The following is a 24,631-nucleotide window of genomic DNA, read 5'->3' as shown; positions in this document are numbered from 1 at the left end:
ACAATTGCTATACATGTCTGAGGTCGCACACCTCGGGTTAAGTGTCTTGCTCAGGGACACAATGGTAGATGGGTCACAGTGGGGGTTTGAACTTGGGTCTCTCACACCAAAGGCATAGTCTTATCCATTGCACCAATGGCACCAATGGTGCCATAGCATTTTGAATCCTCAATTTTATCAATTTATCAAACAACTGAGTCACCTCTCCTCCCGTCCACAGCCACTATATTTTACACGTGCAGCTGGTGCAGGATTTATAAACCAGCTGCTGCGTTGGTCTGACTGCGCCTGAACGCTCCGCTATGAAGCAAGCGTTAATAGGAGACATGACTCTGCACCCCTTGCATTAACTAGAGTATTTCTACTTAGGTGAGAATGTGTATGACAACAAACTGCTGTTGTGTGCTACATATGTGAAAGGGCAACTGGTATCGGTCTGGACATTACAGCTAGAGAGCCAGCGGAGCCTAAAAACTGGATAGCCTGTGAGCTGTGCTTGAAGTGGACCGGTAGCCTACTCATCGGTACGCAGTATTACATTTTACTCTTTGGCATACCGTGACTTTTTCTTTAATACCGGCACTTCTCACAAGCTGCTGCTCCTTTTTGCAGAGAAAGAGTAGTGCCCTCTCGATATCAAGTTCTCTGGGCACTATTTGATGCTCACCTGTTCCCCTGTTAATCTCTGTCAGCGGAGACAGAAGAGGGAGAAAGAGGGAGAAGTTTTAATACTCCCGTGTGCATAAAGGGTAGACTATCCAAATAACGTGTAACCTGTTAATAGGGTAACTCACTGCCTTTACTTGACGTGAACTGATCATGCTTACTGTTGAGCATGGTCACCCCCTGAAAGGCCCATTCTGAGCCAGGAAAAGCCCTGAAATATACATACAAGCGCGCACACACACACACACACACACACACACACAGATTATTATGGTAATCTGAAGACTCCAGGTGCTAAATCTACCAGCTGCAGGAAATAGGATTTTACTGGAAGCAATACCATCCCTCCATCCCTCCATCCATACCCAGCCAGACATATGTCTGTGTCTACACACCCTTTTAACCTCGCTGTCTTCTATTTATTCACTTATTTGCATTCATCATTCCTCCCTACATCACAGTTTTGTCCCTCCGTCCCTCCATCCCTTCGTCCCTCCATCCATCCATCCATCCATCAGGTCGGCCAGCCAGAGATCCATCTGTCTATCCTTTCCTCAGAACCATGCTGAGAAAATAGGATTTTCTCCAGAAAGCAACTGTGTATTCCTCCCTTTCCCTCAATCCTCCATCCATTCACATGTCCCTTTATCTCTGCCAGACAGCAAAAATAGGATTTTCCCTGGAAGTAACTCCAATTATTATACCCACCCCCCATCCCCATCTGATCCTCGCTTCCTCTTCCTCCCTCTTCCTCTCTCTTTCCTATAAATAAATGCGTAACTACAACTGTACATTTGTTCCCCTGTAACTCCCTTCCTAATTTACATCATCAAAGTGGCAATCCTCAAGTTTGTCATTTTTGAATTTTGGTTTCTGTAGGTGGGGTTATTTTTAGTGTCTGTTATTACAGCGTGTGCTTACTTCCCACTTGTGCCTTTATTCCAAACAAACACATAACTTCCCGTATGCCACAGGGTGCATCTCCATTGTCTTATACCACAATGAATGAAGCAAAATGGACTTTGATTCATGTAACTATTCACAGATGACAGCCAAATAGGACTACTACCAACAACCCATGCCTGCTTCTCTCTTTCATACATCTTTTTTATTTGGTCATGGTCATGTTCAGACCAGCCCTGCAATGGACTGGCGACCTGTCGAGGGTGTACCCCGCCTTTTGCCCAATGTCAGCTGGGATTGGCTCCAGACCCCCACGACCCTGTACACAGGATAAGCAGTTGACCATGGATGGATGGATGGATGGATGTTCAGACCAACAATAGCACTTTATTAAAAACCTTGTTTAGTGTGTTTACACACAGTTAGATAACTCCAGCAACACTTGTAGTATACAGAATCACTTTAATGTGTGACTGTATTGTGTGTTATTACAAGCCTAAACGTGTTAGTCTGAATCTTGTAATGTTTATGGTGTAATACCATTTACCTTGCAAGATGTGAGATGAAGGACTAAATGATTTTAGCTGTGAAAACTTGACAGTTGTAAAATTGCATCTCTGCTGTGCTGTTTTGTGCTTCAGATAAACCTTGAACCTCATGGATGCATTGCTAAACTCAACTTCCTGACTTTTATTTTGTCTGTAAATCCCACACCGACACAGCCTCTTTTCACATTCTTATTGTCAATCTTTACATGGCCGAGTGTAATATTCCTCTCAGTCTCCTTTACACCTTAAACGAAAATTTCTGTGTGCAGATACTGCGAAGCCAAGCCATTTCTTCATCCCTCGGTTCTGCCAACCTTCCATCCCATCTCTCTCTTACTACCGTCAATCCCTCCCTCCAATCCTATAAGTATGGTTGCATAAAGGTCAAAATATTTTCCATTTCAGTTCTCTATAGGAGACGGAAATGTCACCCGTACTGTATATGAGCTTCAGAAAAGCTTGGAAATAAGCTGTGTGGACAGGGCAGGCTCAATGGGAGCTCTCTCTCTCTCTCTCTCTCTCTCTCTCTCTCTCTCTCTCTCTCTCTCTCTCTCCCTCTCTCTCTCTCCCTCTCTCTCTCTGTCTCAATTCAAATTTATTGGCATGAATGTGTAACAACGATACAAACTGCATAAGAACAATCAACCCCATGTGTTTCATTAAACAAGTAATTAAAGCGTATGTGTGTTTGTGTTAGAAAAATTAAAATGTGTTAAAAATTAAGATAAATAAATAAATAAAACAGTAAGCGTGTGTGTGTTATTATAATAATATATTAAACATTTAAATAAAACAAATAGATAATACCTCTCTCTCTCTGTAACATAGGTGTAGTTGGTGTTTCACTTCTAGCTTTCTGTCATGGTAAAACATGATCTTTGCAACTAATAGTCCCCAGGTAAATAAAACAAGCTCAAAAGAGTCCTGAATTGTTTGTGTTAAATTTCCTTATTTGTGTGTGTGTGTGTGTGTGCGTGTGTTTGCTTGTGTGTGATTGACTATTGTTTCCCTTAATTACAAGCTAAACAACAGCCAGATCACTTCAAAGTGTTTACAGTCAACATTAGCATACAGGGTATTGAGGAAGGGGGAAAAAGGAAGGAAAGAATAGAGTTAGAATGTAAGATTAAAGCGAAAATGGGATTTAACTGTGCCTCCAATAAGAAAGTGGTGCGAGGTAGAGTTGGAAAGGAGAATGTAAAGGGTATGAATGGAGGGAAAGAGTGAAATAGAAAGAGTGAGAAAGACAGAGGGAGAAACTTCATGTTGTAACACACAAACGGATGCAGTCTGTGTAATTATCCCTTTGGGGTTAGAGGCCATTTTTATCAGTGGTTTCCTGACCAATCATCTTATCAATGATCAGAGACAACTCTGTCTCTGCATTTGTGTGTGTGTTGGTGGTGGTGTGTGTGATTAAGCCATTACTGATAATCCTGTCAGATAGTGTCGGCTAAAACAGCAAGGGACTCCCCCCACAAAAAAAAACTCCGATGTGCTTTCTGCAGCCCAGAGGATCTACTCCTCAAACACAGTCAGACACACTCACACATCTCCGTAAGGCTCTTGTTATTGATCCTGCCATTAGACAGAGAAGGATGTGAAGACGCTGTACATCCTGTCGTTGAAAGTATGTGTGTGTGTGTGTGTGTGTGTGTGTGTGTGTGTGTGTACTACATACTAGTGACCAGTGACCCGTGCTTGTCTGTACAGTGTTACAGTTGAGTGACTTGCCCATAAACAGGTCTGTCTTTTGTTTCTCTTTAACAATACCAGCTCACATATGACTGTACTGTCCGCAATAGGAAGGTAGTGGAACGTGAAAAATGTGTGTGTGTGTGTGTGTACGAGTTTGTTTCCCATTCACAAAAGTACAGTTTGTTCCAATTACTGAAGTTCTATTGCCTTACATAAAGAAGAATGGGGAGACTAATGAACTGATCTGAAGTTAGAATAATAAAAGGCTGAGGACAACAATAGAGGTGGATGAAAGGGGGGGACAGAGCTGGATGGGTGTGAAGGGAGGAGTGTAAACAGGGTTGTCTCTCCTCTCCCCCCTTTCTTTTCACTATAAGCTGTCTTGTCTTGTCAAACAGTGACTGATGGTGCTAAGCACTGTACCTCAGCTGTCACACCAAAACCATGTAACTGTAAAATGTCTTAGCGCCAGTGTGTTTCCAAAGAACACACAGATTTTGGTTCTGCACGGAAGATAAGATCCGCACAGAGGCTACACGTACACCCTCTGATGACGTTTTTTTCGTCACGCGTGGTGGTCCCTAGTGGTCCCTCTACTACATACATACATACTACACATACTCACAGACACAGAAAGTGTAACACTTGCTTTAGAAAGCCAAAAGATCAATGATCAGGCTGCAGAAAATAAAATATAAAATTTACATGTGGCACACATTTAGCTGCATCTCCCAGTGTGTAAAAACTGTATATGCCTCAGTCCACTTACAGGTATTGTCCAGACCTGCACAATAAGTGCAGCCAACACAGAGGCGATCAGTGTGATTCAGCAGTTCACAACAGTAGAAGAAAAATGTTGAAAGTGGTGATGAATTTGCAGTTTACGTTGAGCGGTTTTACACCTCTGCAATCTCTAATGAGAGTGGGCATTAATGACTGTTGGAAAGTTGGGCCCCCCTGTTTAAACATTGGAAGAAGATTTTCACCGCTTTCAGGCAGTTTGAACAGATTTTTTTTATTTAGCTAGCGCTTTTATCCAAAGCAACTTACAATTCCTATACTGTACATGTCAGTGGTCGCACGCCTCTGGAGCAACAAGGGGTTAAGTGTCTTGCTCAGGGACACATTGTTACAGTGGGGAGTTGAACCCAGGTCTCTCACACTGAAGGCATGTTTTTTATCCACTGCACCATCACCACATATACACAGAGCATTATATGTCTTGTATTTTTATTTCAACTTCATCATTGTGAATTCAATAGGAAAAGACCAGTAGTGAGCGCTTAGCATGAAAACAAATTCAGTATAAAAGCACAATGATATAACATATACAGTGTACATATTTGTAACTAGACGTACAGGCAAAGTAAATTCAGACTAACTAACTCTTCTAAGGAATGTAGACAACCTCACAACTGCCATTAATCTTATAAACTTATAATCACTCTTCAGCTAAAAGTCAATTTATACAGGCACCTTTTCATTCCTAAACGTGTCAACCAACTGCTGTGACAACATACATTAAATCCAACGTCTTGTCTTAAATATTATTAACACTTAAGTTATGAGCCCAAGATTACTGTAGTTTAATTGCAGTCCATTTGAAAAAGACTTTATCAATTTGACACCTACTCCAAAAGCACAGTAACAGTTCAATTACAAGATTCTGACGAGTGGTTACAAAGTCAGTTTGACATCTTTGCATTGCCTATCATTTCCTCAGCAGTTAGCAGCACTAAGCTGCTGCTGCTGCTGCTGTGCTACCAGCTGAGTCAAACATCCAGAGAGGACATCCTTATCTACAACCACGCAGAGAGAAAGAGAGCGAAGACACAGAGAGGGGGGCAAGGGGAAAAAATATGGTAAGCGAGCGCAGTAAATGAGAAAGTCAGACAGAGGGGAGACAAGAAAATGGTACAGGATGAAAGAGGCAGAGAGAAAACGAAGAAAGAAAATACAAAATAGATAGAAATAAAGAGGCAAGAGAAGGTAAACATAGTTAAAGGATAGAGAGAACAAAAGAGGAAAAGAGAGACAGAATATATGGAAAGCTAAGAGAAAAAGCTGGACAGTAAAGTTATTAGAAAGAGCAGACATTTTTCACCGACTGTGCTCATCTCAGACTGTGATCCCTGGACACTGCTTGTTTGTACAATATGTGTCTATGTATCAGTGAACGTCTGTGCTTGTTTGTGTGTGTGTGTGTGTGTGTGGCTGTGTGTATGTTTGCCTCTCTCTATCACCTCGGTGTCCTTGCTAATAGCTGAGTGGACTCCCTGCAGTATCCACAGGCTGTACTGTGATTATTACCACTTAGTGGCACACCCACACAGAAACACACACATGCACATGGACATAGTATTATAGACACAAATGTGTACACTCATGCGCACATGTACACACACAAAACACACACATCAGGACAATAGTTTCTTCGGAAATGTGTACATATAATATACAGGTAAATGTGGAAAGTACATCTATTTCCACAATGTGTATTACAAGTATAATGTATGTTGATTTTTGTACTTGTCAGCTCCATGTGCGTCTTTTTACACATTCATCCATGTGGTTACGTGTCTGTGCAAGTGTGCATCTCTGCATGTGGGTAAATCTTCACAGATCTGTGTGTCTATATCTGTACTCTGCTGTGTGTGTGTGTGTGTGTGTGTGTGTGTGTGTGTGTGTGTGTCTGCAGCATGTCTCAGCTCTGCTGTAAATGAGTATGTCAGTGCAGCCCATGTTAACTGTTGACACACTAATTTACTGTGGCTTCCCGTAAGACCTCCTCAGTAATATGGCTTATTGATGAGGCCACAGGGAGTGTGCACGTGTGTTGTGTGTGTGTCTGTGTGTGTGTGTGTGTTTGCATTACTGAGTGGTTTCAGCGCTTGTGTACCCACGCCGGGGACGAAATATCTGCCGCACTACAGATAAATACGGTCAGTCCATGGGTGATGTATGCACACATAAATATTTACTCTCTGAGTGCAAATGTGTCTGTTTGTGAGGCATGTTGATATGTCAGTGGGTCAGGTAAAGAATGAAATGTGTGAATGTTTTTGAATTGCATAGGGGGTGTTTCAAATGATTAGATTTTTTGGACTCTGCATTTGCTCTAAACTTATGATTACTTTTTGTGGGAGGAAAAGAGAAGAGAGGGGAAGGAAGGAAACATGATCAGTGAGATGGGAGAGATCTTGAACAGGAAATTGGACAGTGGGTGAAAAACTGGACACAATACAGCCGCTGCAGCGTCCCTGGAGTCTGGTGTCAACGTGTTAACACTATACACACTCACACACAGGTAAAAAAAAAACTTCTAATATGTCAAAGAGATCTTCCAACTATGCACTCAGACAGACATCTTTTAACTCTCCGACATGCAGATGCATAAACAAATATTTATTAATAGGCACACAAACACACACACATATATATGCACAGAAGTGAGGAGAGTTTGATGGACACAGAGCTGCTGGTCCCTCTGAGATCAACACATTCTTCATGTGCCATTAACCTCATAGATGGGTGGAGGGAGGGAAGCAGTGGTAAAGTGGTAATCCAGAGGATTGGGAGAAATCTCGGTGGGCTGGTAACATTTTGGTGGTTATTTTGGATCACTGAGCGGCCCGTTCGCAAAGTGACACTGCCCTGAAAATACCTGATATCTCCAGAATAAGAATCTTGATATTCAGTAGTATTTTTGATGAACAAAAAACAACAAAGTTTGCAGAGGGCAGCACAAATATGTTGTTGCAAAGTTGCAAATATGGTAATGTTATTATCACATTTCACATTCAGGTTTTGTGTCATTGTACTTTTGTCCCTAGCTTGCTGCTGAGCCATCATTTCATAGTACATCATGAATAACAGGAATCCGTAGAAATTGCTATGGTGATCACAAGGGGAAGGAGAGAAATGACTTACTGCAAAGACTCCACAAGTTTTAAACAGCCCCATTCTAAGACTGAATTAAGGTTACTCTCAGTACAAGTTCAGAGTGGAAGTCATTTTTTCAGTTTCTATGGTAGTTTCTAAGTTGATTTTTTTAAAATTCAGTATCCACACGTTGTTTTGGAACTGGGTCAGACAGAAGCTTTTATTCGTTTGTGGTTCATTTCTAATACTTTATTTTTGCGGGACCCTTTAGACCCTTTACTAATATTGCTGATTAAGAAACTAAATAGAAAAGGAAAAACAGCTTCATGTATGGGGGGTCTGAATGTGGTTAGTCTTCATCGCTTAACTCCCAAAAGTGAATCCCTCTTGGGATGGATGGGGAAAAAGAGAGTGTAGAGTGGCAACGTGTGGAGAGAAGAGAGGAAAGGCAAGGAAAGGAAATGAAGAACGAGATGAAATACAATGAAAGATTGAAGGAAAAATAAATGTTAGAAGGAAAACAAATAGAAAATTTGGTATTAAATAAGGTATCAGTGAACAAGGAAGGAAAACTTAGAGATGAACAGGTGGCAAAAATGAGATGCACAACAAGGATAGTGTTGAAAAAACAAAACAGCACATTTAGAAAGCAATGAAATGATAGAAATGAATGCATAAAATCATTCATCAAATCAACTGAACAAGAGAGAGCGATAGAGGATGCAGTGTGTCAGCAAGGTGTGGACAGGGCCAGTAGTGCCTGTCGACAGGCCAGCAGACAAGTTCTTCCCCTGACGCAGAGCGAGGATCACCTTACCCTCCACTGGTTTCACAGCTCTGTTGTAACTGTGACGGCCCCTGTGTGGCCTGAGTGTGTGTGTGTGCTGGGTCAGGTACTGCATTTACCCATGCTGACCTATCCATGCGGTGTTTGTGTTCGAGGAGCTCATTGCCGTGCCTCCCCAGATCTGGAGCACCTGGGCCCAGTGCTCCACCGGAAAGAAAAGCTCCACCTTCCAGACTGTCTCGCTGTCTCTCATCTTCCCTGCCAGCGGCTGCACAGTTTTGGTTTTGTTTAATTCTCTGTTTTACTTTTACACCACAAAACTTGACACTAGGCACACATCCAGAAACACAGCCCAACATATTCATTAACATGCTATGACCTTAGACCGTTGCAGGTTTTCAGTGAGGGAGAAACACTGGGACTGTGTGAGCACAGGCAGCTTCTCTGTCCATTCTAAAATGGATTCTCGGTGATGTCAGTGGTGACTTATGGGAAACCCAGTCCATTGCTTGGCAAGCAGAAAAGGTGTCATGGATTAGCATATCTTAGTTTCACAACATACTGTTGCAAGTTATACAGAAGAATGCGTGAAGGGAAAGCCCAGAAGGCTTGGGTCCATGTGGTAGATAGGTGTAAATTCAGAATCATTCGCAAGACATTATTGCTTACTTTTCCTGTCCAAATTCATCCAGCCACCTTGTGCATACTAAGATTTAAGACACTTTTTACATTCAGCATGCTCTGTTCTCATTTCATACCTAAACACAGATTATAATTTCACTTCAATTTAAGGACTTTGGAAATTTGGAAATGTGGATTACATTTATTAATTTACCTGACACTTTTATCCAAAGTGACTTACATTTGCTATACATGTCACAATAGGAGTTGAGTGTCAGGGACACATTGGTAGATGGGTCACAGTGGGGAATTGAACCCCGGTCTCTCACACCAAAGGCATGTGTCTTACCCACTGCTCCATCACCACCCCCATAAAACATTGTTTTCATGTAAAACTTTGAATTCGAATTAAATAATATTTTAATGATAAAATAAACATCACTGCTTAAGGTAAATAAGGCTGTTTTTGGTTCATACAAAGTTCACAATTTCAAGCTTAAAGGACAGGACCGTACCGGGCGCAATTTGCTGCACCTATGCTGCACCTATCTGTTCTTTATTGGTCAAAATAAGACATTTCTAATAACTCAGTGGAATGTTACATTGATATTTGCATGTGATTTCTCAGTTCTCTCAACACTTGACAGATTCCAGTTGGGCTAAGGTAGGTTTAGTTTCAGTGGAGAGACACAGGACGAGGGGAGAGAGGGACCGGTTAAAGAGTTTGTATGACTAGAGGGACCAAAGGAATGAGTAGGGTGACTGTTACTCTCTCTTTCACACACACACACACACACAGACCTGTCATGGAAAAAGAACTTAATACCTTCAGACCTCCAGAGATGTTAGGAAACATCTGAGTGACAGTTTGATGATGTGTATGTGAGCCTGCGTGCGTGTGTCACATGTCACTGTCCTGAAATGAGACCAGTCATTCACTCACAATGGTAGTTTTAGGCCTATTACAGTAAAAGTAAAACTGATCAGGAAATTATAATATGGCTGATTTACACTCCTAGCTCCCTCAGCCAGGACTGTGAAATAAATGTCACTGTTTAAGATTGCTTGTTCTCAGAAACGCCTGTGTCAGAAAAGTTCAGGCTGACTATAAATAATTGTGTTGTGAAAAAAAAGCATCAGCAATCGTGTGTTTTTCTTCTCTGTGGTGGTTTAAATAGGGATTTTCTTCCCACGAGATAACTCAGTGCACTGCAGGAGTTTTACTGAGTGGTCAATGGTGAGTTCAGCTGTGTCATTATGGCCTGTATGTGTGTGCATCTGTGTGTGAATGTGTGCAGGGTGTGTCCTGGGAAGGCAGTGCGTGAGCCAAGATTTGGTTAGTTTTTCAGACCACAAGCTTTGGTGTTGCTACAGGCTTTAAAACACACCTCCCACAGTCCTCCTCCCTGTATTATACTACTGAGAGGGAACGAGAGAGAGAGAGAGAGAAAACCAGAAAAGAGAGTGAAATTGTATCACGTTTGAAACAATAGGTGTGCAAAAATTCATCCAATTCCCGTGAAATTCCCCGGCTATTTGTATGTGTGTGTGTGTGTGTGTGTGTGTGTGTGAACATGTCCATGCCTGTGAACATGTTGATTTGTAAGTGTGTGTATGTGTGTGTGAGTATGTCAGCGTCCTATTGCTGTCTATATCTTGTTGTATAGATTCTATTTGCGACTAACCTATGTCCCCTTGGTAAACAGCTTTTTGCATTGGCCTGCAGACAAGAGAGTGTGAGTGTGTGTGCAGGAAGGTGTGAGTGAATGTTTTCATTTAAGAGCTCAACCATTTTTACCACAATGGCTGCTATGCGTGACAAGTAATTATTTTTAACAGAAAAGAAAATTCTGCTGTTAAACTTTATCATAAGTCTAATATTATTAGTCAAGTATTTTCGGTATTTGATTACTTAATTACTCATCATAATCTTTTCCGTTTTCATTGTTTTATACATGCACATGGTTGGTGTTTCCGTAGTAATGCTATAAACCAGCATTACTTTCCTTTTAAAGCTCCCAGCACTACTACAAAAGCTCATAAAGCTGTGCTGTGGGCCCCTTCTTTCCCTGTGTTCTGCCTTTCTTATTTCCACCTCCCTCTATTCAAAGAGAAAGGTGGAGGGAGAAAGAGAGAGATGGGAAGGACATAAAAGAGGAAAGGAGGGAGTACCTAGATAGAGAAAGGAAAGGAAGATGAGTGAAATGGGAAGATAGGTAGAAGATAGAAAGATATAAATTTGATATAAATGTACCACAGGGAGAGAGTGGGAAAGATACAGAAAGGTACAAGAGGGTGAGGCAAAAAGAGAGGGAGAAGGGAGTGAAAGGGAGATGAAACTGCTCTTTAATCAGTGAGGGGGCTATATGGAGGCGGGCCGAGGTGCCTACTGTAATCCGATACACGATCGCGCGCATGGCGTGCACGCACACCGAGACTGGGGACAGAGTGAGCAGTCCTGCCCGCTGCCACAAACCCGGCGGAGATCGGAGGGGAAGGAGCGCACTGCCGGAGCTGCCGGGAGAGGGAACGAGAGAGAGAGAGACATACTGAGCGTTGAGGAGAGAGAGAGAGAGAGGAAGGGAGCGGACATAGAAGAGCGTGTTTCAGCGAGGAAACGCAGTTTGCAGGAGGAGAGAGGAGAGGCTGCACGTTTATTTTCTCCCGATCAGTTTTACGCACGCACGCCGGAGCTGCCTCATCCAGGAGATCTTGTGTTATCTTTTGCGCAAGAACGAACCGTTATCGGGACAGTATGTTAAGAGGGAAATCCATGGGATTTTGTTTCTTTTTTAATAATTTTACCAACTAGTTGCGCAATTTGGGAAAGACAGCCAGAGCAAAAGATTTGGGGGGTTTATCGAAAGGAGGAGGAACCACTCTAGTTACTTTTTTCAGATTTTGTCAAACTCAATGGTTGCATTTGTTCCTGGTGTTTTCAACCGGTGATTTCCACTTTGTTTGAAATTTATGATTTTGTCAACGACCGTGTCGGCAAGGTTTTATTCCCACGCGCGTTTTTACTGACAGGGGGACACAGTGCAGCCGGCTGCGCTCACCGCAATGGATTGTGAGGCTTTAAAATGTGTTTACAATAGAAATTGATTTCAGATCAATTTGCGCAGTTGTTTTTTTTCCAAAAGAAGAAGCACACACTCACAAAGCTTGTACAAATACTGTGCAAATACTGTTCAACCAGCGCAATATATTCTTGGAGAGCCCTGCGAACGCAACCCGACATTTGTGGTGGATTTGGGGCACTATTTGTGTTGCGCTTCAAATAAATAAAGAACTGGAAAAGGGGACTTTGGACTCGAGCTTTGTGTCAGATATACTGAATAAAACCACAGAGGAGGAGAAGAGGTGGTTTTCCACATCCGAGGGGGAAAAGATGGATTTATTCGTATGGCTTTGTGGATGTTTACTGGCCTTTATTTTGCCTTCAGCAGTAAAAGCAGAGGAAGGAGGTAAGTTTGACACTTTTGCTGCCCGCTCAAATCACACTGTCACGAGTAGGTGTTAAATGGAAATTAAACCGCTTTTCCAGTGAACCTTTTACTAATCCACATCACAAGTATGGTGTTAATATAAAACGCATCAGGGATGGAAAAGTTCTGTTTCCACGTCAAACCAAAATGCGTAATAAATGTAAAGATTCAATTTTTTGGGAAACCAAAATCATTGAGCACTTTGTGACAACGGGATACCCAAACCTGCCTTCCTTTTCAAATAATGCGTTGATAATCATTGTGCCGGTGGGACAGTGATTAGCTCAGTTTTTGCACAATTATGAGGGAGATCTCTGCTACAGGATCTCCAGTCTTGACTCGGTCGGCACCAGAGGCGGCAAGGTATTAAAAAAATGATTAAACAACTTGTAATGAGTGATCAAAGTTAACAAGGTCAGTGACTTTTTTCTAACAAAAGCCTTAATTAATTTCCTGAAAGTCATTTGCGTTAGTTTTAAAGCCCGATGTCGCCCGTTTGTATAGGCAGACAACTTTCTAACAAAGGTGATTTTACAAGTATCATCATCACCTGCACATTTTTCATCGTTCCACTCCACTGCTGGCTTCACTCCGTCCTATAATAACTTCAGTATTTTGGGATGTTGGCTTGATGTCAATATTGATTTCTTTTTTTTTTTTTGTAGTCTTGAAAAAACATCTTAACCGTATACTGTGGATTTTAATGTGCAGCTTAATAAATGACTGTCCTCGGGAGAGCTGTTGAATAATGAAAAATCGCTATAATGTTCCTATATTCTTCATATCGAGACTAATGTGAGTGCCAGTGGTCTGTAAGGTAGCGGCTCAATAGAATTTATAGTGACTTCATCGTACTTGTTTTATCTCTTAAGTTGTCCATGTAATGTACTTATTACATTCCTTGAAAGACTTTTACCTCAGGGCTGGCAGTTGCATGCAACAGGGCTACACAATATTATTGCCGGTTGTGCGAGGAGGTGGCGTGAATCTAACCGGGCTACTGTCTCAGTTTACCGGAGACCAGCACCGGCGCTCCAGATGCACGGGGGTCTCATTCTGCCTCCAACAACCGAGGATGCTGGCTGACTTGGTCTGTTACTCCCCGAGTCCGTGTGGGGTTTGTAGCTGCATAACACCCTGTAACACCCATCCGCAGTTTATCTTTGTGCATACACACAGGCTCTGATGTGTGCAACGGTGCAAGCTCTGCGATGTACACTAGATCAAAGGGGCAAGGCAAAAGACCTACGTTAAACGCATTACCAACGTACTTTGTACGTTTTTGTGCGTATACCAACAATCTTTACGCACGAGGCAGACACCGGAAAAATCATTTTTTACCTACATGTGGTGACGCAGATCAAGATATCAACACTTAAATTCGCTGCTAGCGTTTATGGGTAATTATGTCTCCTCCAAAGAAGAGTCAATTAACATAATATTTTACCGTGGAACTCCACTTATTATCATGTGCATAGAAGCAAAAACCCTGCTGAACTTGATGACCAATGTTTCAATACAAAAAGCTAGACACAGTCTATAAACAAAACAGACTTAACATTGCAGAATAATTTTAATTTCACCTCTAGGCCCACTTTCTGCTTTGAGTCACGTGTGTGTAGTTAATTGCAATAGAGGGGACAGAAGAGAGTAGCTGTGGAGAAGTTAGTTGCATTATAGGTTTTATTGATTTAGGGCTTATTCAGGAGGTTAGTGGGGCTTTTGCAGATCTCATGACTTGGACTGAGTGGTCTGCCAAATGTTGTTTTGGAGAAAAACAGTGTAGGCTGAGCACAGTGGAGGCATTCTTTACATCACATTTCACCTCTGATGTGAAAAGATGCCATGGAAGGAACTGCTATGTGTGGAGATTTCCATGACCTCTAAATGTTTGGGTTTTCACAAATCAGTAATAACTGCTGAGACTGTGTGTAAAACCTACAGTATTTCCAAGCCTATCCTATCCAGAGAAATGACAACTGGTCGTTTGATCAATAGCTTGTTTAAAGTCAACGCCCAAGTGGGAAGTATGGAGTGAGGTTCTATTGCACAGCAAAATTTCAAAGGGAAGGTGTGGCATTCAGGTTAAATCTAGACTCCAGTTTCTACCAGCAGTCTTTTTTTAACCATGACTGCAAACTTTCCCTAAACTTAACCACAATTAGTTTCCTAAAAATAAGCATGTCTTTACACCATAAAATGCTAATATGTGTTGTTTTGAAAGGCACTGACAAACTTTCCTATTTTGATATGGGGACTTGTTGATATTCGGTTATTTCTCTGACACCAGAGTACCTGTTGACAATAGAGGAATCTTCATTTTTCGGGTGACCCCCCTCTAGCTCCTTCTGAGATCTCTTCGCTGGTACACTGAGAACCACTGGAGCACACACTCAGGCTCAGTGTAGGCTATGCACGACAAAGCTTCATCAGCAGTAAACTTTTACAGATGCCTCTGCTCCGTTGTCTTGGGAGAGATGAGCAAGGAAAGGATAGTGAGACTAAGAAGTATATATATAAATACAGAGAGAGAGGCAGGAGGGAGGAATGGAAGTACAGGGGGAGGAAGTAACAGAGACAGAAAAAGGCAGAGGGAAGCTGCAAAAAGAAGTGAACGAAACGGAAGAATGATTTTTAGCCTCGCTGTTTGATCCTGTTTCTTCATTCTGTTTGATCGCAGCTGTGCCTGGAAGGGAGATAAACGGACATAATTGGCCACTCAAGACCAGCTGTCTGCTTCCATAGTGTCTCTGCTCAAATATGCTGGATGATGAAACAGACTCACTGTGAGAAGTAAACTGGTAGTGTGGTGATTTGCCCACAGGTCTGCTCCAAGGACAGGTTTATGAGGCTGTTTTTGATGGCTCCAATCAACCTAGTGTGATTTTAGAAGTCTTCTGTCTTTTCCAGCATTTGGGTTGAAAAAGTCAACAACTCCACATAGGGACATAAATAACTTTGACATAGTTTTAAAGTCCACACATTCTGCAAATGGTTACCTTTCAGTAGTGTGTGCTACAGTATAGGCAGCAGCCAGAGCAGGCAGCGGCATTCTTTGCTTTGTTTTGAATTGTATAACTTTATGTACACCAAGTATTCTGTCTGCATTATTTATTTTCTACCCTAGGGCTTTAGCCCCACATCCAACACGAGTAGTGCTGCTGCAGGGATGTAGGACTGGGGGTAAAAGGCGAGTACACAAGGCAGTTATGTGAGGAGGGCCCACAAACTACTAAAATGAATAGGATGCAGGGAGGGGCCCATAGAGAATGCCTAGGATTCAGTATTTTGTGCCCCTTGGGGTCAGCTTGTAATAATTAAATGTTACATTGGTGTGGGTCATAGTGCTTTGTAAGCTTCAACTGGCCATCAATAAAACAAACCATCCATGTCATTTGTTCACACAATGGGGTTATACCCTGTTTTAGCTAACTACATAATGAATTGATTGCCACTAACACAGTTGTTCTTTGTAATTACTTTGCATTAGAAAGGATCCGTTGTTACCCTGAAATATTTAAGATATCATATTCTAGAAATAGGAATTTAACTGTATCCGTTCCTCTCACTGTAATTGTGTGATTTGGTGGATAATTACTCCATGCATTTGAATATTGGCAAGCGTATTCCAGAAAGGCTAGAAATAAATCTGCACATTATGGGAAGTCAAACAGTAGAAAAGAGTGAGTGAATGAATGCTCAGTATTATGAAAAAACATACTGCAATTGGCTATAAAAAGAAGAGGCAATTAGTGCCTCTGAAATTAGCTCAACCATACATGTTTGTCTGTGTATTTCCCACATCTGAAATTTTCCCTCCTATATGAGTTTTTCTTACTTACTACTGTTTTTTCAGATGTGTTAGATGGTTCACTGATACAAAAGGCCAGGATTTGTTTTAACAGTGTGGCTTGTGAATCTTCATCCCTGTACAGTGCCTTGAAACAATGACGCAATAACAAGAGAAAGCGTGAGCAGGAGAGGGCAAGGAACCATGAGCATTAGGTAGTGCAGAAGAGAGAGGGAAAGGGGGAAACAGGGAGGGGGAGAGCATGAGAGGGCATTAGTGAAATAAGAGGAAAGCAGCAGAGTGTGAAGCAGTAGTTGAGTGGAGCCACCTGCAGTAAACCAGCCCAGATTTATTCCTCCCCTCTGTCAAGCACAGGAGGGTTTCTGGACAAGGTAAAGTACATTATTAATAAATACTCTGATTACAATATAGGCAAGAGATATACTTTTCTAAAAAATGATCTTGAAGAATGATTATTTTTCAGCTCCCACTGGTTTAATTCTATTAAAACTGTAGAACAAACCAGACAGTTTTGTACACAAAGAGGTCATGAAATTTATTTAATAATAGTAGCCAACTCAAATTAAAACCCTCTGCTAAATCCCTTTATTGTGATGGTTCGATTTAAATCTTTGTATGTGACAGAGTATGCTAATCTGTGGCAGGTGACACTTTTCTGGAGACTTTTTTTTCGAAATTGATTTCATTTTAATTATCCTGCAGGTAGCAGGTGTTCTCCACCAGGTTTCAGGATTAAGGGTTATCCTTATTCATTGAGTGACTCAGACTGCTGTGTTTTTCTTCTCCTTTCTTTTCTTTTTAAGGCACTTTTAAGTAATAGTACATCTCTGAAATATACCTTTAAATTAGCCACACAACTCTTAAAAACATGAATTTGGGGAGTCAAACAAGAGGCCTTATACTTCCCTTGGGACTGGTCCACTGACTTCAAAAAACTAGTTTGCAGTGACTGAATAAACATTAAGCTAATTACGTTCGGCACAGTCTCTCTGTCTTTGTCTCTGCTCCTCGCTCGTCTGTAAAAGGGAAAGGACAATTAGTGGGTCCAGCAGGATGGTCTAATTACAGTTATCATGTCATTAGTAAACTGTTAGTATTCTAGTGTCTTCATTGACCATTGGTAATGACTGGAGTAATTAGAGAGGATGGGGAGATCAGTTTATTTGCGAGCGTGTGTTCTTGTATTTGTACACGAGTGAATAACATGTCCTCGGAGAGAAGGGGAGATCATGGGAAACCTTCAAATGAGGACATTTGTCTGTCCTTGCTTCTTTCAAAAAAACATCACACGCCAAGAGAAATGTGTGTGTTTGTGTGTGAGCTAAGCCTTCTGTGTCCTCAGTAGTCCCTCCAGAGCAGTGCCGTGCGAGGCCACAGGTTGTTTTCCTTTTTCTCTCTCCCTTCACGCTGAATCATCCTGTTGTTTTTCCTCTTTTCATGGCACTTCACCTCTCCTTTAATAGCGCACTCTGTCTCTTTCTCCACTCCTCCCTCTGGCAGTGTTTTCCCTCGCTCCGATTAAGAAACCTCCCTCACCTTCTTTTCGCCCCGACTTTGCCACGGTGCGGAATCCCTTTACTCTTTCATCCACTTATTCTTTTCTTTTTTAATTCTCCATTCTCTAAGAGTCTGTCAATCTGTGGCAATCTAGGTTTTCACGTCGTTGTTCCCACTGCCAGGAAAAGAATAAAGCTCAACAGTTGGAAATCCATTAATCTGGCTTGTTGTTAAAGTTTCATTCATAAATATCTTAAAAGGCTGATACATTGCATTAAGTGGGTTGTTGTATTTTACAGTTCCTAAATGCAATAACACAAATTCTTTACACAATCAACTATTGAGTATATTATGATGAGTGGTAACAGGCTCCAGGGTTAGAACACAGATTCTTTGGTAGTAAAAGGTTTTAGTGCAAACATTTTCTAAAACTAAAACCTGAAGATGCTGCCAGGATGATGTTTGGATGTAGTTAAGAACAGTATGTGACATTGTTTTTATTACGTGGTTATGCTTTACAACATTGTGAATATCTTTGGTCGTAACTGGCTTTTACGGCACTTGAAGCGTTTCTTGCGATAAGAAGGAGACTTTTTTTTTTAGGGAGCCAGAAACCTACTTTACCAGTGCCTGTGTTTATTTAAACTTTATTTATATAAAGTAGATTTTATAGCAACGCACATTTTTGACTGAAACAGGAACAGACAGAGATGTAAACTACATACAAAGAAAGTCCCGCTGTGTCATCTGAATAATGTTTAGGTTTAGTAAAGCCCTAAAGTAAATGGGACCAGATAGGAACACGTGGCCCTTTTGGCTCTACAGACAAATCATGATGTAGCGCTGACGGGGGCATCAGATCAGAAAACACTTGTGTCATTCTAAAGGGCATGGCCATTTCATTTGGAGGACTTGTTGGATAGTTTACCTAAATGGTGCATCGTTTACAGAAATGTCAATTTATTCTGATTACCACAGATCATTTATCAGAGCAAACTACCCTTCTCTGCCAAACTGTTCTTCATCATACTGTTCTCCTTTGGTTAGCTTTTCAGTTACTCATTGCTATTCTCTCTGTTATTGATCTTAAATCTTTCTCTGTAGCTTCCCTTTTCCGCCATCATATTCTCTCTCCACCCTCTAAAGCCCCACAGATCAGGTAATGTCTTTGCTCCTGAGTTGAGAAGCTTGTTCTCACGTCAGTTCTTTTTCTGTATCACACACTCATCCTTCCTTTTTATGAGTCCTTGTCTCTCTTCTCTCCGTGTTCCCATCACTCTTTTTTGTTTCTCAGATCCTTTGTAGTCCTCCACCATCCCTCTGTCTATTTTAAACACACTCTCTCTCTTCTCTCTGTAGTTTTCCACTGTGGCTTAATGCAGGGCACCTGGAGAAAAGCACAACCCCACCTGTTTGTGTGTCTATGTGTGTGTGTGTGTGTGTGTGTGTGTGTGTGTGCGATAGAGTTGTATTTTCTGTCCACTGAGCTTTTCTGAGCTGCTGACTTTCTCTTTTCAGATGATGAGAGACAGATGTTCTGGCACTCTCTTTTTCTTTCGTCCTGCTCTGACTCCTTCTCCCTTTCTCTCTCTCTCTCTCTCTCTTTCTGTCCATTCCTGAGGTTTCCCAGGTTTCGATGACTAAAAGCTCCTTGGTTTTGGTCCAAAGAAGACATTTCAGGCTGATATTTTCACTGTTTCTCATACACAGAGAGTCACATAAAAGCTTTTTACTGCGAATCTATCTGTATTTTCACCGTTTAAGGTAACAATGCCTGAAGCTCGCTGTGAATGCTTCATGATGCTGGACCCAAGCCATCCTTCTGAAAATCCATTGTAAACAGTAAGAAATGCAGGGAAATCAATGGGAAAAAATATCTTCGCCCCCTCTCAGGCTTTGATGCAGATGGTCAGAGTATACTGATTTAAGGACCTGCGTCCAACAGGGTAACAATAATGATAATGTGAGACTCACTGTGCTGAGTATCGGGGCCAGTGTTGGTGGATAATAAGTTGATCTGCCAAATGATAGCCTCTCTCCTAGCAAGCTCTCTGGTTAGCTGGGTGAGACACACTTTCTCCCTCTCTTACACTCTTACTAAACCACTCATGCTTTCATTGTGGCCAATGAAAATGAATGTGGACTATGGTCCAACTCATTAGCACAGTTCTCACACACGAGCAAATCGATTGTGACAGGCTGGAAAGTGTCCCTTTAGAGTCAAATCAGACTCCCTACTCTGAAGGAACATGAATCTGTAAGAGAGCTTAGAAACAAGGTCAGAAAATTTGCATTTGGGGCCAACAAACAAGGATCTAGTTCAATTTTGCAAAGCAGCTCCATGTGGAAGCGTGGTATGCACATGTGGGGGAAAATTGCTGAATAGGTGTTATCAGGATGCAATACTGAACGTGGCAGAACTATAAATAATGCAGTGACCTGTCTTATATCCCTGCTTGACTGCTTAGCACCGTTTACTGCTGCTTATTCTGTGTGTGTGGTCTGAATTCAGTGATGTCTAAGCCAGAGGGGGGGAGAAGTGATGTTCAGCAGTTTGTGTTTGTGCGCTTGTTGTGAAGCTGTGGTCTAAAAACAAGCTCTCCCTGAAGATCACACATGCTGATGTGGTAGAGAGTGATGCTGTCTTGTGCAAAGTCGGGGGTCAAGAGGAGGGAAGTGTTTATTTCCTCTGTGATGGACCAACTGAGACAGAGAAAGTTGGTGATGTATTTGATGTTGCACTTTTGTTTCATCCTATGCTGATATTGTCTTATAAACAGGAGGTACCAACTCACCATAGAAGTTTAGTGCAGAGTCCAGTATCATGCCGAGTTTTGGGTCATTACAATTTTGATTTTGTTTTTGTACGTTTGGCCATCATGTCATTGGTTACCATAACATTTGTTACACCGACAGCAACGTCTCTAAAACAAAGTCCAATTGGGAAAATTATGTTTTAAGATTTAAAGCAACTGCAACACTTCTCTTTCCCTTCTTCCCTTTTCTCTCAACGCCTACATTATCATCTTTCCTGCCTCACATCTCTTCTGCTCCCTTTCTTGTTCTCTCTTTGACAGTCTCTCCATCACAATCTCTCTTTCTCTCTTTTTCTGCCACTTTTACCTGTTTGATATTTCTTGACATGAATTCAGGCCTTTTCCTAACTCAGCATCTCCTCTGTTCTGACACACACACACACACACACACACACACACACACACACAGACATTACACTTTCTTCCCAGCATGCAGGACAGGGTGCTGTAGTGTGGAATGCAAATTAGCATTGCTATAGATTTACTTTCGGAAGCTGTATTTATAGTTTCTTGGTAAATAGACATAACAATGGCTATGAGCTGTCCCTCCAAAAAGAAAAATGTTTCACTCCTCCAGTTTATCGGTCTTTCACTGCAGGAATTCTACATTATAATGACTGATGAGCTCAGCCTCAGCAGACATTTAAATGTATGTATATCTATGCGCATGAACCAAATAAGCAAACAGTGTTACATTTTCTTAAAATGTGTTTAGTGGCACTTTATGGAAGAGGATGTGATGTCATCAATTTGTTTCACTTCCTGCCCTGTTTGGATGTGATAATCGTTGAATGGCTTTGTGTGTGTGTATGTGTCCCGAGATTGATAGACCCTTAAAGCAGAGCAGACATAATACTTCACGCACACACAGCGTCTGCCTCTCTATCACACCAGCCTTATTCATCAGAAACGTGGAGGTGCTGGCTTTATCGGCTGCGCGCCAGAGGTGAGGAGATGAGAGGAGAGGGTAGTTATTCAGAGTAGAAATATATAATAAAAAAAGAAGATAAACAGACAAAGAAAAGCACGCTATCGACATCCGCCCACATTTCATCAACAGAAAAGATTATTCTAAGAATAATATAGATAAATGTAAAAGTCTTTTTGACACAGTCTAAAAAATCAAGCATATGCTTCATAAAGTGTAACTAAATGTGTAACTGTACTGGAATTAATTAGATTTTAAGTGTTATTGTGTCTACCCCCTCAACTGCAAATCCACTGGTTGTTTGTGGAGATGGTTGAAAGTAAGTTGAAAGATAAAGCAAAGTAAAGAGTAAAGTAGCCTATGAAAAAGAATAAACCTTCACTGTCTCACCCGGGGATTATATCTAATGAAAACACATTTGCAGTCTTCTCATTTTAAGACCCATCCCAATAAAAACTAAGCATGCATTATGAGTCCCAAGCAATAGATTATTAATCAGTTAAATTTCTAGATGTTTCCCCCTCGCACTGCACATCCCAGATTTTTCATTAGAGACAGTTAGCTACAGTAAGCGGTGCTAAAAGTGGTGTTTGGCTGAGGGTGCTGTGAGATTCCAGAGTGGTTAAACACTAATCCAGGTGGGGTTGAGATGAAATGCGTCTGGCCGGGTTATGTAGGCCTTGTAACTCTACTCCTGTATTACTGTATGTCACCAGGGAGATTGTAAACAGATTGGAGGAGATAGACAGGACTAGTTGGCTCACAGCATGACTAAAGGAAAGACAGACAGAGGCAGAGAGATATAGAGGGGTGATCACTAATTGTTTGCAGACAGTGTGAGGTAGACACCAGATATAGATGCCAAAGTGTCAGTCACTCTGCGTACTGTGTGCCGAGCTCTGACCTTCACTTTCATCTTCCCTCGCTGACTCTTGAGTGCGTGAGAGTACGTGCATCGTTCCACGCGCATACATATTCGCAGCCATGATGGGGAAAAAAGTGAGATTTAAGATGCTGAGAGTTTGTTTTACCCTCCTATCCGAATTTGTTATGAGGATTGTGTTCGATAAAGTGTTTACGCTGTGTGTGTGTGTGTGTGTGTGTTAATGTTTGCATGTGTGACTCCTCTCAGAGAAGATTTACAGTAGCCAGGAGTCTATTTATAGCGTTAAAATATGTTGTATTCTGCTGAGTAGTTTGAGTTGCCTATGTCACCTCACTCAGCACAGCATAGCACAGCGGGCTAGACGCTGGCACAGACCAAAAAGTTACAAAACGTCTTCACAAAGATTAGCAGTTTTTTTTTTTTTTTATGAGGCTGGTTTCTTGAGGCACATTTAGCTCTGATTGAAACCATAATATAGACTGCCAGGAGCCCCGATTGTAAGTTTGTTCTTTCTCTCATAAACAGGAAATTATCTAAGGGGTTGTTTACGGGCCAAACACTTCCCAGCAAGCAGCCGACATTCACAGATGCTGTTTTTATTAGCTTAACCTGGCCATCATTTAGCCCACAATATTTGTGGAAAATTCATCTGCTTAGGTCCAAATGAACAGTGTAATCACAGTTCTGTGCAGGAATAATTCCTTGGATAAATTAGTTCTTCCAAAGCAGCATTCCACTTAATGAAAGAGAAGCACTTGATTTTAGTACATTTAAGATAGTTGTCTAAAATAACTCATTTATCTGCAAGCACTGGCCGACACTATTACTTATATTATCTACTTTTTGGGGATATTAAATTAACAAACTAACAACTTTGGTTATTGAGTCAGATTGTGGCTTGTACTGTGCTATTTTATTGGATGCGCTGGGGCTTTAGAAAGATGGTAGTCAGTATATCCATCCACCATGATGGTTTAACTTTTTTTGCGGATCTTAAACAAAGAAGACGTTTAGTTCAAGCAGAAGGTCCGCACAGCCCATCAAACCGGGCAGCCTCCATGGTGTATAATAGATGCCACAGATGTAATACAGTAGAGTTGTGTGTCTGTTATGCCGTTGGGTGTCACAGTAATATATGAGTTACCCATCAGTGTCAGGGTACATCTGCGGCAGTGAATGAGTGGCATTGTTTATGACACGACGCAGACATATGACTGCTGACAAGTGGATCCGCTCTGTCACAGTAACTGTGGCATCTGGAGGACACGTTCACTGTGTGTGTGCGTGTGTGTCAGTCTTCATAGGTCAGAATAGAGTCTTTGTATGTCATGAGGCTGAGTTGACCTTTGACACCACATCCACATAGACACACACACACACGTCTTTGTTTCTCATATCCTGTCTTTGCAAACACAACTCTTAACTGCATTTTATCAGTTTTGCCCTTTTCATAGTGCTTAATGAACAAATATGTAAAGAACTATTGACGTCCTCCTGGTCAGTCATGACAAGCAAGCGTACATTGACCCTGATGGTACTCTAGACTTATATCTGCTGCTGTGAGGAAAGCTATATGCCTGCCACTTTATTCTCCCTTTCTTTTATCTTAGCTGTTTTGATCACATTTACAAACACTAATCAATGCCCTTATTCCAGTGTGTGAACTTGAGTATTAACCTATGGAAAAATATTGAGCATAATCACTGTTTTCATCAAAGCTTTCAGTGCTTTCACTACTTGTATAGGAAGATTTCCATACATTACAGTGGACCAAAGCCATAGAATATAAACATATTTCTGAATCCACTTTTTTTTACTTGTATATAAGATTATTTCACTTTCTATCTCCCTCTCCCCATCCAGCGTCTGAACCATGCGGTGGCCATTTAGATGCCAGTGATGCTGGCTACATCACCACCCCCGGCTACCCGCTGGAGTACCCACCTCACCAGAACTGCCGCTGGACCATCACAGCCCCCGAGCCTTCACAACGCATCGTCCTCAACTTCAACCCGCACTTTGAGATAGAGAAGCTGGACTGCAGGTAAAGACAGGATGGACGGATGGATGGGTGGATATTAAAGGCATGGGGTCGGGGGC

The 24,631-nt window shown here is 41.6% G+C and overlaps 1 protein-coding gene across 4 annotated transcripts in view; it reads left to right on the top strand.

Annotated features, from left to right (window-relative positions):
• Positions 1–11,569: 11,569 nt before the first annotated feature.
• Positions 11,570–24,631, top strand: part of LOC119903877 (neuropilin-2-like) — a 93,159-nt gene continuing 80,097 nt past the window's right edge. For 3 of the 4 annotated variants that reach the window (XM_038720149.1, XM_038720147.1, XM_038720150.1), the window contains exons 1-2: positions 11,570–12,572; positions 24,395–24,575. In XM_038720149.1, the coding sequence (XP_038576077.1) occupies positions 12,497–12,572; positions 24,395–24,575 (257 nt within the window). In that variant the 5' untranslated portion in view covers positions 11,570–12,496. The remainder of the gene's footprint in view (positions 12,573–24,394; positions 24,576–24,631) is intronic. The other variant, XM_038720148.1, reaches the window with a different exon arrangement.

This window comes from Micropterus salmoides, unplaced genomic scaffold, assembly GCF_014851395.1.
Source record: "Micropterus salmoides isolate LMB-PRFRI ecotype aquatic unplaced genomic scaffold, ASM1485139v1 Ms_hic_scaffold_15, whole genome shotgun sequence".
NCBI classification, from domain to species: Eukaryota; Metazoa; Chordata; class Actinopteri; order Centrarchiformes; family Centrarchidae; genus Micropterus; species Micropterus salmoides.
Note: the sequence above shows the minus strand (reverse complement) of the source record. Positions and strands in the feature narration are given on the sequence as shown.